General features: G+C 48.0%; 1 protein-coding gene across 1 annotated transcript; it reads right to left on the reverse strand.

Moving 5' to 3' along the window:
* Positions 1–234: 234 nt before the first annotated feature.
* On the reverse strand, positions 235–7,727 carry ARSI (arylsulfatase family member I). Its single transcript, XM_053377023.1, has 2 exons — positions 6,548–7,727; positions 235–2,172 (listed from the first exon to the last, which is right to left on the reverse strand). The coding sequence occupies exons 1-2, from the start codon at positions 6,892–6,894 to the stop codon at positions 774–776; spliced, it is 1,746 nt and encodes a 581-aa protein (XP_053232998.1). The 5' UTR covers positions 6,895–7,727; the 3' UTR covers positions 235–773.
* Between the last annotated feature and the right edge of the window lie 5,235 nt (positions 7,728–12,962).

A 12,962-nucleotide genomic window follows, 5' to 3' on the forward strand; every position in this document is an offset into this window, starting at 1 on the left:
AGCGGTACTGTATCTAACTATGATACACACACCTTCATTAATCATGATGACACTTGACAACTGTGGGTTCGGAACATTCTGAAATAAGGAAGGGAAGGGAAGAGACAGTCTCCAGAACCTGCTGAGGCTAAGCAGGCTCTCAAAGATTAGAGATTACAAGTCCTGGAGGGTTTCCCAGTAAAAATATTCATTGTTGTGGACAGTATCTAGAGTGGAAGAAAAAAGGAAGTGAGGTGGGTTAGGTCAAACTTTATTAAAGGCCCTTCCAGACCGGGATTTCTTTCTGTAACATGTCATTGATGCAATAATAGCATATCAGTGGTGGGTTTATACTGGACTGTTCGTGCAACATTCCGCTTTATTAGTGCTTCCCCAATGTTAGCGCATTATTGCCACCTAGAGGGACACTCTTGCACTCTAGCGCAAGAAAACCAAGGCCCACACAAAGAAAACAGAAGATTTGTGGATAAAAAGTTGCAGGATTTCAGCAGGGAGTTACGAGATGTGAGATAATTGGAAACAAAGCAGTCCGTCTGCCCCGGAACTGTTGCAGGTGCAACCCGTATTGAAAGCAGGATTGCATATAACTCCCCAGATACCACCATGAATGCTCAATAAAAAGGCCACCTGGAGGGGCCCTACCTCCACTGGAAAAGAAGTGGACTAGCATCCCAACCCATTTCACGCACTAGGTATGGGGGGGGATTAAACTGCCCCATGGATTCTATTTGGAACTGCACCTTGAGGCTGCGTCTGGCACTACCCCTACTCCCTCAGATGCGGTTGGACATCAGCCTTGTGTTCAACTTCCGGAAGAAGGAGCGCAGCTTGCAGATCTTGCACTTCTTCTTTCGGTTTTTATTTTTCAGTTTTCCGTGTCCTCCCTCCCACACGTCCTCCTCTTCCGTCGCCCAAGGACCCCAGGCGCCACCGTTGAAGTCCGGGTGGGCACGAGGGTTTTCTGCCGGGTATCTGACCGGAATGGCCGTCTGGTTGTAGCGGACGAGTCTAATGAGGAGAGCCCTCACCACGTCGGGCCGCTGGTCCGACAGATCGTAGCGCTCGTACGGGTCGGCGGTGATGTTGAAGAGCCAGACAGATTTGCGTAGGCCGTCTGTCAGGCGCTCCAGGTTCCACCAGCTCCCTGGGAAGTTGGTCAGAGTCTGTGGCGGGATCCAGTCACTGTAACCGGGGTCTCCGGTAAGAAGCTTCCAGTCTCCTACCCGCACTGAGGCCTGCACTGCCGTATTCCATATGCCAAAGCCTCTCTCCAAAGAGCCATATTTAGCATGGTTATAAAGAGGGTCGATGTTATGCAGGATTTCCATGCGGGGAGACTCTTTGCCCTCGCTGATCGCTGGCCACACGTTATAGCCGTCCAAGTTGTCTGCCTCGGACAAGTTGCCCCCGGCCAAAGTCACCAAAGTTGGGTACCAGTCTGTGATGTGAATCAGGGCCCTGCTGGTTCTCCGCTTGCGTTTAATCAGCGGGCTGTGCACAAAGCCAATTCCACGAACTCCTCCTTCCCAGTAAGTCCCTTTGCGGCCTCGCAGAGGCCAGTTGCTTCCCCCGGAGAAGGTCTGCCCGCCGTTGTCAGTGGAGAACACGACCACACTGTTTTCATAGTAGCCGTACTTCTTGAGCGCCCAGGTGATGTTCTTCACCGCTTCGTCCATGCATGTGACCATGGCAGCATATTTACGCCGCGCAACGTTGCCCATGGAGCGGTAGCGGTAGATGTACTCCTTTGGGGACTGCAGCGGTGTGTGCACAGCTTGGAAGGCTACGTAGATAAAGATGGGTTCCTTGGGGTTGTGGGTGGCCAGGATTTTGTTTACTCGCTGGGCATAGAGGAAAGTGGAATATTTGCCACTTTGTTCCCAGGCCACGTTCTCGCCATCGTGAAGGTCGTAGCCGCAAACGCCCGGCCCGTCACAGTTGTCATAGGTGTAGTAATCCACATTCCCGGTCAGCGAGCCAAGGAAAGTGTCAAAGCCCCGGCGAGTGGGCAGGCACTCTTTCCTGTAGAAGCCCAAGTGCCACTTGCCCACCATGTGGGTGGAATAGCCAGCTTCCTGCAGCTTCTGGGGAAGAGTGACCTGGTTCAAGGGCAAGCAGTTGGGTTGCCGGGGACGGATGATGGAGTGCTGAAGGCCGGTGTGGATTTGATACCTAGGAGGAGAGGAAAGGGCATCAGAAAGGGAAATCGTTAATGGCTACAGTTCAGCCCTTCACTCATTCTGCATTTGCAGAGAGCCCGAGGGAAAAATCTGCCCTTGCAGGGCATTAGGTGCACTTGAGAATGTTTATTGAAGGTCCCATGGCTGCATATTCAGGATTCTCAAATTGGAGGCACACCTAATATATGTATATTGGGGGCAGATTCAACTAAGTAGTTCTGCCAGTGGAAGCCCACACAAGGACTTTTGCTAGTGCCATGGGGCGAAGCTTCCCTTAGGGTTGGGGGTGGGAGAGCCCCAGAAGAGCACACAGGTGAGGGAGAAGGCAGAAATGTTTGCACTGGCAGAGCAATTTGCTCGGTGCTACATTGAATGATGATGATGATGATGATATTGTAGCCCTAATCACATTGTTACCACACCATGTTATTCACCATGCTGTCCAGGACTAGAAATGCACATTTGAGGCACCTCAAAGACCAATAGATTGGTCTTTCATAGACTGGAATCCATCTCATCAGATGCATAAGCATAGTCTCCAGTCCATTATGCATCATTCAGTAGTTAAGGTGACACAGTACCCTTTGCCTGTTTTTGCTCCAATACCAAGCTTTTTGACCAGGCGTTGGGGACCTCTGTGCTAGGTGCCAAATACATTCCTGCAGGCCTCTCTGTTGAGCCCTCAGGACTCTTTCTAGGCCACATTGTTCCCTCCAGGCCAAACCTTTCCCAGGCCCTGCTCTGCCCCAGTAGTGTCTCGTGAGGCTGTGTGGGTGGGGCTTTAATGCTCTCCCCTTTTCCCAACACCACAGGTTGCTGGTGGGGGTGGGGTGTAACACATTGTGAACTGGGAAACGGTACATGGTAGCACATGGGGTACATGGCCCCATGCGCTGCGCCGTGCCAAGCTTCCCACACCTTGTCTCTTCTCTTTGGGTAAGTGCCAGTGACCCACTGTGTTTAGAGCAATTGAACCTCACCTGCATGGCCTCCCCAGTCACTAACGCTCTGCACCCTCATTGAATGTTTTTGCCTGGCTGGAACATGTTCTTCAACTGTGATTGCTTGAATGAAGATATGTGGGATGAGGTGAGAAAGCCTCTGGCTTGTGCTTGGCTGGATTGTAGTCTCTTGTGCAAAGATAAGAGCCACAGCTATTGATCATCTGGCCACACCCACCACTATCACTGGTAGCCTTGATAGATAGGCTCAGCCAGAAGGGAGAAACTATTGTGCAATGCAATCCTATGCACTTCAAAGTAATTCCAACTGAATGCAATGGGACTTGATCCCAGGTTAATGTGCAGTCAGATTGCATGGGGGGAGGAGGGAGAGACCTTACACGCCCTCCAAACTTGTCCTGGGCATGCAGGCAATTCAAACTGCAGCCAACATGCTAATTATTCACCCAACTGCTCTTAAGTATTCTTCTTGTATTTATTCCAGGCAGGTACAAAGAGGATTCCCCTTTTTAACTGGCACTGCTGACTGTCCAATCCCCTTGGAAGTACTGTAGAGTTAAGTCTTCCCAGGATGAAATCATTGTGACTCACAGCGAGTCTGTTCTATTCACCCTGTTACTCAGTCCAAAATGTAGTCTCCTTTTGAAGGAGTGACCACAGCTGACTCTGGCCTCTCTTTCTTACCCTTACATTGGTTTGGGCTGCGTAGCCTGGAGAGGTCACACCAGTCCCTTCTGCCTTTGTTCCATGACTGAAAAGTGATTGGTTACATGGGATCAGGGAGGTTTCTTTGCTTCCTGATTTTCACACTGCAGATCGTTTCATAATCATTTGAGGAATGATTACTGTTAGAACATAATTTTTATTCAGAATACTGTACTTATTTTGGTGGTTTGAGACACTGGCAATACAAGGGAGTGTAGAGTAAAGAGCATTTGGGAGAATCCTCAGATGGTCTCTTCTGGTGCAGGAAATGGGTGTAGCCAGGATTTATGTTGGGATGGGGGGCAGAACCTCAGCTAGTTAAGTCTTTTTTATTGATTTACTTGCTTTAGAGGGGGCAGCTGCCCCCCTTGCCCCCCTCTTGGCTATACCCATGGAGCAGGATCTGCTACGCTTGTCTTTTATTTGAGTTGCTATATTACATTTTGATTTTAGTTTTTTATTGACTGTGTTTATTGACGTTGGATTTTTTTTCTATTGTGTTTTTTTCTATTGTGTTTTTAAGTAGCTTTGAATCATTTTCATGAACAAAGCAACTAACAAATGATGATGATGATAATCTTCTCTATCTAGATGCTCTGTTCCAGTTGGCCAAGGGAGTTTTTTGTTCAGCAAACAATCTCAGTTTGTACAATATACTTTGTCATAATGCTAGATTTCTTCTTCCCTACAAAATAGGTGCCACTGAATAGGAGAATGCTGAAGGAAAAATGTCATTCACACACCCATCAATATTGTTGGGGTTTTGATGTCAGGATCCACCCTTCCCTTTCTGTGCCACCCATGGACGTCTAAACCTATAATGCAGACTGTGAGGCTCTTACTAACGGCACTGAAGTCAACCAGTCAGTAAATTATTATGCCGATTAATTGAACACTAATTCTATCCTCATGTTGCAGACACAGTACAGAAAAGAGCCTGCATTCCCCCTCTCATGAACCAAAATTTACAACAGTCCCTGCATTTATCTGTGGATTTCAATGGACTGTATATCCATGTAGAGAAGCTCAGGATTGCAACCTAAGGCCCCAGGGGCACATTCCTAATAGAAACTTTTTTAAAAAATTAGTTTTCTTTACGGTTCTACACAGCTTTCTCCTTCTTGTGTCTTGGCAGGCAAGCGATCTTTTTTTTCCCCACTTGACATCTACAGTACTTTTCAGCCCAGTATCTTTTCTTATAACAGGAGCCAGATCATGCCTCAAAGTACTTCATAAAAATGAAAGGGGGGGGGGGAAATAAATCACTCTTACTGCTAAGGGAAATTGTCCAGGACATAATTAAAAGAGAGAGGTGGGGCATGGTATTCAAACGCCACTGATTTCTCCACCCAAAGAGCTACTGTTTGGAAGGGCTGACTAAAGATATTTTGTTGTCTAAGACTCCACTACAAACACACACACACACACACACGTCAAGGAGCATAAGATGCAAGGCTGGTCCAGTTATTTTGACACTACAGTGGTACCTCGGGTTACATACGCTTCAGGTTGCATATGCTTCAGGTTGCATACGCTTCAGGTTACATACGCTTCAGGTTACAGACTCCGCTAACCCAGAAATATTGCTTCAGGTTAAGAACTTTGCTTCAGAATGAGAACAGAAATCTTGCTCCGGCGGCGCGGCGGCAGCAGGAGGCCCCATTAGCTAAAGTGGTGCTTCAGGTTAAGAACAGTTTCAGGTTAAGTACGGACCTCCGGAACGAATTAAGTACTTAACCCGAGGTACCACTGTACAGGCAGAGAATCCTGCAAATGCCTCTATCCCTCCCTAGCAGTAAATAATACAACAATTATAAAACAAAGAAATAAATAACGATTTGCTGCTGCCCCTCTGTGATAACCCAAAACAGTTGTCTCTGAAGCAGTTGCCTTACTCTGTCTAAGGTGCTTTCTCCTGTTACATACCACATCCTTCTATGGTACTCCTAATGAAAGAAAAGCTTTTCAAACTACATGTATCATTCATCCTAACTAATTCTTAGGTCAGCGCGATCCCCATACTGCGAATGAGCTGTGATGACTTGTTCAAAGGCATCCAATGAAATTGCGCCTTCACTGAACTGTTGGAATGAGTATCCCCTCCCAGTGATCGTCACACGGACTACACACCAACCACGCTGCATTTCACTATTTTGATAAAGTGGTATATTTTACCCAGTTAGGGTTATTGTTTGTGCCCCCACTCCCCTCCCCAAAAAAGTCCTAGTATCTTTAGCATCCAGGAAACAAAAGCAAAACTTTAGTTGCCTGAAATCTGTTTTTTGTTATTTTAAATTGAGTTCCTCACTTGGCTTTTAAAGTCCCTCTCTCTTATTTTACAGAATGCTGTCGAGTTACAAGTAGCACGCAGATCTTGCCCCCGGTATAATACCAGTTGTTATTTTATGTAGTGCGGATAATGCCAAGGTTGCCGGTTCGATCCCCGTATGGGACAGTTGCATTGCAGGGGGCTGGACTCGATGATTCTGGGGTCCCTTCCAACTCTAGAATTCTATGATTCTAACCCTGGGCATCTTCACCTTACCTTTTGAATTCCATGTCCTAACACTTGCCAGGTGTTGCATGTGAAATTATTGGATGGAGGGGTGGTACACACCACACCATCCTGATAAGAAGCTGTGTATTTTTTGGGAGGGGGGTCTGGTTGCTTGTCCTCCCCCTCCGCCCCAGAGCCCTTACCTGCCCGTGATGAGCTGGCTCCTGGAAGGGGTGCAGATGGGTTGGATGTAATAGTTCTCCAGCTTCACCCCTTCGGCCGCCAGCCTGTCCAGCGTCGGGGTCTGGATATCGGAGCCGTGGTAGCCCACGTCATGGAAGCCTTGGTCGTCCGTCAGGATGAAGATGAGGTGGGGCGGCCTGGCCAGAGCGGCAGAAGCAGCAGCAGCAGCAGCAGCAGCCGGGAGAGGCTTGCCCATCGGGTCCCCGGGCACTTCGCCCACCAAGCCGGGCTTCATCCAGTCCCAGGAGAGGTAGCCGAAACTCAGCAGGCTGACGAGGGAGAAGCCGGTGAGGGCATACACAGCCATGCTGGACCGAGCCGGCAGGCATTTAAAAGCGGGAAGAAGCGCTTTCTAGTGCAGCCCCGGCATCTTCGGCAGCAGGAGATCTCCTCTCTCCGCCCCCCCAAAAAACTATTTTGCTTCCTGAAGCAACTTTTATGATTTGATTCACAATTTCCCAGCCGATCTAGGGGAAGCCACAAAAGGGATCCTCCTGAGCGATCGTATCATTTGTTAATATCAGCCAAGGTACGAGAGAACGACGCCCTCAAAAGACTTCGGGGTTTGAAATCCCAAAAGTTGGGGCTTTGCCGTTATTTATTCTCTCTTTCCCCGCCCCTGTTTGCGGGCTGAGCGTCCCGGAGCCCCTTTGGAGAGACAGGATCTTTCCACGTGCTACTCCTGCCGAAGGTGGCGCGGGAGTTCAGCCCCCCATCGCCGCTGCGCCCCCTCCTGGCCTGCGGAGCGGGGGCTTCCCTGCCCTCTCCGCGCTTTGCCCTGGCGGAGATCCCTGGCGAGGGCAGACTCGCATCATTAGCCCCCCTTGAGATGAATAATAATAGTAATCTTAAAACTCCCCCGCCTCGAAAATCCACGCAGATCTTGGTCAACGTCCTCCTCTTCCGCGCCCTCCACCCTCCACTGTCCAACCAACCCGGGGGAAACCCAAAATGTGGAGAGCGCAGCCAGGCAGGAAAGCCCGTCCTGAGCAAACTCTGAAGAATGCAAGAAGTTGTAAAACATCTGCCCAGGATATTGGCCGGTTTATGGGGAGCCTCAAGCGCCGGCTCCTCCCAGGGCTCTCATTGATTCGAAGGAGTCATCCGGGAGGATCTTCCCGGGTCCTAAGAGCGGTTCTTTTTCCAGGCGGTCTCGGCAGCGTCTCTCTGCAGAGTCTGAAAGCGGTAAACTGAGCAAGCAGCATTTGCGCGACGCCTCACAGGGGGCTTCGTCCGCGCCCGTTTTTCTGCCCCACCCGCCAAGGCAAGCGCACTATTCCACGCTGTAAATGTAACCACGTGGCCCAGTCGGGATCTCCTGGTTGTGGAGGAGCAATAATACACGCGGAGCCCCCTTCTCACGTAGTCCATGGTGGGGGCCTGTGCAGGCCCATGACTCGCTTCTTCCATGTTTGTTAAACATATGCAGTGTGTCTGTCTGAACGCCACTTGTGAGTCACTCACAGCGCATCCTGCCCCTATTCTTCTCTTGCCCCTTTCGCCTTAGAGAGCTGGACAGGTGTCCTTTTTAGGTATCACTATGTCACCCAGTGCTTTTGAATTACGGTGCTGGAGGAGACTCTTGAGAGTCCCATGGACTGCAAGAAGATCAAACCTATCCATTCTGAAGGAAATCAGCCCTGAGTGCTCACTGGAAGGACAGATCCTGAAGCTGAGGCTCCAATACTTTGGCCACCTCATGAGAAGAGAAGACTCCCTGGAAAAGACCCTGATGTTGGGAAAGATTGAGGGCCCAAGGAGAAGGGGACGACAGAGGACGAGATGGTTGGACAGTGTTCTCGAAGCTACTAACATGAGTCTGACCAAACTGCCGGAGACAGTGGAAGACAGGAGGGCCTGGCATGCTCTGGTCCATGGGGTCACGAAGAGTCAGACATGACTAAATGACTAAACAAAAAGTCACCCAGTTACCATTGTGCGAGTGGGAAAATATGGCCGCATGCGCTGGCCAAACTCCCACTGGCCAGGATAGTCTGAAGCAGGGAATCTTCCCTACAAGCACTTGATCAGCACATGACTTCGAATCTTGATCTTCACTGTTCTAATTCAGCAGAGCCAGTCCTAGCCAGGTGAGACAACCGCCTCAGGCAGCAGGATCCCAGAGGCACCAGATCCTGATCTTCCGCACCCCTTGGTCCCCTCACCCATTGTTCCCTGGTGGTGAGGGGAGGGCGCCATTTTGGGGATTGCCTCAGGTGCCAAATGTCTTGGGCAATGGTGGGAGGCTGTGCATGCGCAGCAGCAGCAGCCCTCATAGGGCAGCTAGGAGGTGGGGTGTGCGGCTCATGGGGTCATCTCTGCCCAATAGGGGCTGTAGTTGGTGAACCAGCCGTAACTGGAAATATGCACCCCTAGCCACATGGGCCTCATGTGGCAATGCTGGATCCTCAAGCCACAAACCTGCTCCTTCTAGGGGAGTGCAGTCTCATCCAGAATAGGCTTTATTTTCACCTCCTGGGCTCAAGAACATGGAACACATAATAATGCCTCTGTTTTTTCCTTCCAGGATTCAGCCCATCACTGCCCCCCTAACGCCTGCCTAGCACCTGAGGTGCCTCTTCTGATTCAGATTCGTTTATCGGTGAGCAATTGACTCCAAAGCTCCTGATGACAACTCCTTCATATAGATTGCCTTTTTTATAAATAAATTAAAAAAGGCTGTGAATGTCTTGCACTAGAAATTTTGTTTTGCCACTATCTTAATTGTATTCTAAATAAGAATGAAATAGCATGGGGGAAAAGATGGAACTCTGTGGGATACCCCAGGAAAAGCCCCATGGTGATTAACAGTGCCCCCACATAACAACTTTCTGGAAACAGCCCTGGAGGTAAGAGTGGAACCACTGAATTGCAGTGACCCCCACCACTTTGAGCTGCTCCAGAAAGATATAATGGTTAATGAAAGCCACTGAGAGGTCGAGAAGAACAAGCAGGGTAGTTCTCTTAGTAAGCCTAAGCGCTCTGTAGCAGGACTCATCCATTATGAGACATCATGCTGATGGCACTGAAGTAGAGCTAATGTGAATGTCATACTAGGGGAAATCCCATTTTTAAAAATCCCCATGAAAACCCGGGCTTGCTTCATCGGGCAGACAGATTGCTTTTCTGTGTGTGATGAGGTGAGTAACCTTTTTTACTAACCTCACTGCAGGACAGATTGGAAATCACAACAAAATAATTGAGCAACCCCTGCGGCTCTGCAGCTGGCCAGGACTGACTTTGGCTTATGCAAATCTGCTCTTAGCAAGCCAGCAAAGGGCTCTCTACTACTGTGGAGCACCTGAATGGTCCATAAACACATGCATACAATGATACTTTATATCTGAAAAGAGATGGTGTTAGGACCCAAGCCTCTTGGAAATCATGCCTTTTGCCTTGAAAGCCATTCTTCAAAGCCTTCTAGATGTGGAAGCACCTTCTTTTTCCTTTTTCTGAAGGCTCTGCACTCCGCACATGTTCCAGTGCACTCTGTTTGAGCTCCGGTGTTGGAAACAGGTTGTGGGGTCCAGTCTTGCTGAGCCCTGACTAAAATTGAATGCTGTTAGTGAAATCACTGCCACCAGAGGATTAAGAGATGATCTATTTCTAGGAGGTATTCATTCATCCCTGTAAAATTTTGCAGGACTAAAGTCCCCATTGAGAGCCATAACCTCAACACATCTTTGCTCCCGACCCAGTTTGTCCTTAATTGCTTTCTAGTGTGTGTGTGTCATGGTGGGGAGTCAGATGTCAAAACATGGTTTCAATACTCTTAAAGCTGTGTGACAGATAAATAACTTTTCCCTCTTTCTGCATTTGGGTTCAGGGCTGTTGCTATTTTGCAGCTTGATTCTATCATGTGCAATTAAATTCAGGTTGTGCAATCAATTGGATGTTCTTGTGCAACAAACCCTCTTCCAATAAATAAATGAAACTGGACTTCTGTAATAAGGAAAGTGATGGGAAAACACACTGGAGAGTATTGAATACCCATTACTTAATGCAACATTGTATGAGCTCTCCACAGACAAATCCAAATGAATAGTTAATAAATAGTTAATGGGTACTGTCTGAGCTGCCCTCAAACTTTGTTCAATCAGATCAGGATTTGATACCCAATGAACAGGCCATCTGGAAGTGACCTCTGTCATCTCCCTGTGGATACTAGCTGGCAAGTGCTCATCCTTACCATGGCAATTGTTTCTTCAGTCTAGGCCATTTCTCATGGGTGCAAACTGATCTCATTCAGTTGATATCAAAGTTTGCTCCAGTTTAACACCAAAGTGTGAGTTTTCCCTGGGAAATGAGTGGGGGCAAGGCACAGGGCAAGCAAAAAAACCACTTGGACTCATTCTTTCTAGGTCAGAAAGGAGATTCTCAACACATTCAGTTTAGCATGCTTAGAAGCCTTCCCATGATCAGGAACCCAGGTAACACAAGCTTCCTGAGCATGAGGCTTCTGAGTGTGTCCAGCTGATTGCACTGAGATTTTCCCTTAAGTTTGTGCTCTCACACATTCAGGGCTCCAGTCTAGAACTGGGACACCCAGATTCAGCCTCTCACTTGCTGCATATGGCTCCCTGCCAAATTCCTTGACTTCTCTGTGTCTCATTTACACTGGAGCTTCATGAACACTTTCCAGAAAGTTAAGTCCTATTGAACCCAGCAGGAAGAACTCCAGGAGAACATGCAAATCCATCAAGTGACCTACACAAGCCTTTTGTAAGAAATCACTAATGTGTGTAAAAACATACTGAGGTGGTGGTATACCTTCTGTCATTTCAACCTCTCCTTAAAGGCACATTTTTTAAATGGAAGAAACTCTAGTCCTTGCAATGCATTTCCATAAATGCTTCGAAAATCTGGGCTTTCTCCTTTCAATGTTTTCCTTTTCCTTTTTTGGAAATAAAATCTACGATGCTATATCTTTTCTGTTTATTATAAAGCCTGGGAGTTCTTTAAATTGTCTCATTTGTATATCCTTAGGTCATGTAAAGAATTTCCCTTCAGACTGGATTTAACATGACTTGTCTCTGCCGGTTCCAGTTCATCAGTATTTTGCTCTTTGGCTCAGTTCCAGTTCATTCACTATCAGCCACTTTTTATATGTTTCAGACAGATTAATATCAAACTGAGGATCGCCCTGTCACTCGTGTCAAACGAATGCAAAACTTTGAAAAAAAATTGTATTTTAAAACATGCTACTATATGTACAAATACAGTGGTACCTCAGGTTAAGTACTTAATTTGTTCTGGAGGTCCGTACTTAACCTGAAACTGTTCTTAACCTGGAGCACCACTTTAGCTAATAGGGCCTCCTGCTGCTGCTGCACCGCCGGAGCACAATTTCTGTTCTCATCCTGAAGCAAAGTTCTTAACCTGAAGCACTATTTCTGGGCTAGTGGAGTCTGTAACCTGAAGTGTATGTAACATGAAGCGTATGTAATCTGAGGTACCACTGTACCACAACTTCCAGAATCTCATTTCCCACATACAGTGGTACCTCGGGTTAAGAACTTAATTCGTTCCGGAGGTCCGTTCTTAACCTGAAGCAGTTCTTAACCTGAGGTACCACTTTAGCTAATGGGGCTCCCACTGCTGCCACATGATTTCTGTTCTCATTATGAAGCAAAGTTCTTAACCCGAGGTACTACTTCCGGGTTAGCGGAGTCTGTAACCTGAAGCGTCTGTAACCCAAGGTACCACTGTATTCCTTCCCAACTGGCTTACATAGCAGGAACATGATTTTAGCTAATTTCAGGTACACACCTGCATCTCTCAGATCTTTTCCCCCACCCCAAGACAAAAGGGGAGAGACTAGTTAGATCAAGAGCGCAAATGGGGCAGGCTCAAAAGTTGGCCTGTCAGCCAGGAGCCCCCTGAGTCAGGGACACACAAGCCCCCTGAGCCAGATTTCCCTGAGGAACCTGCCACCCCCTTTACCATGGGAGTCTCGCACTCCTCAGTGCCTGTTCAACAGCGCAGGTAATGCACCAGGAACCGCCTGAGAGGAGGTGGAAGGGTGCACAGCAGGCCAGAGGCCTGTTCTTTTAAAGCTCTCTGGAAAGGAGGCAGAGCCTGGGAGAGGTAGAAAAGGCCAAAGAGGAGGGGGAAAACCCCCCAAAGCTGGGTTCCAGACTTGTACCACTTCCAGCCAACCTCCTTATAATGAGCATTCATCCTGGTTTGTTAGTGGAGAGATTAGATAAGGTTTCTGAGCTTCTGATCATTGAACCCCTTATTCTGAGTTGGTTGCTGCTTTTACTGTAATTAGGGTTTCACTTCCAGTTCATGTTTAAGTCAACCAAGAGGTTTTTAACCCAAGTTCACTTCCAGATTGCTGAAAAAAAAGTATTTGAACTGCTGTGATTTAGG

The sequence above is a fragment of the Podarcis raffonei genome, chromosome 2 (assembly GCF_027172205.1).
Source record: "Podarcis raffonei isolate rPodRaf1 chromosome 2, rPodRaf1.pri, whole genome shotgun sequence".
Taxonomy (NCBI): Eukaryota; Metazoa; Chordata; class Lepidosauria; order Squamata; family Lacertidae; genus Podarcis; species Podarcis raffonei.

Coding starts and splice junctions, on each gene's coding strand:
- ARSI (XM_053377023.1), bottom strand. CDS start 6,894: ATGGCTGTGTATGCCCTCACCGGCTTCTCCCTCGTCAGCCTGCTGAGT. Junction 2,173..6,547: donor AGCCAGCTCATCACGGGCAG/GTAAGGGCTCTG, acceptor CTCTCCTCCTAG/GTATCAAATCCACACCGGCC.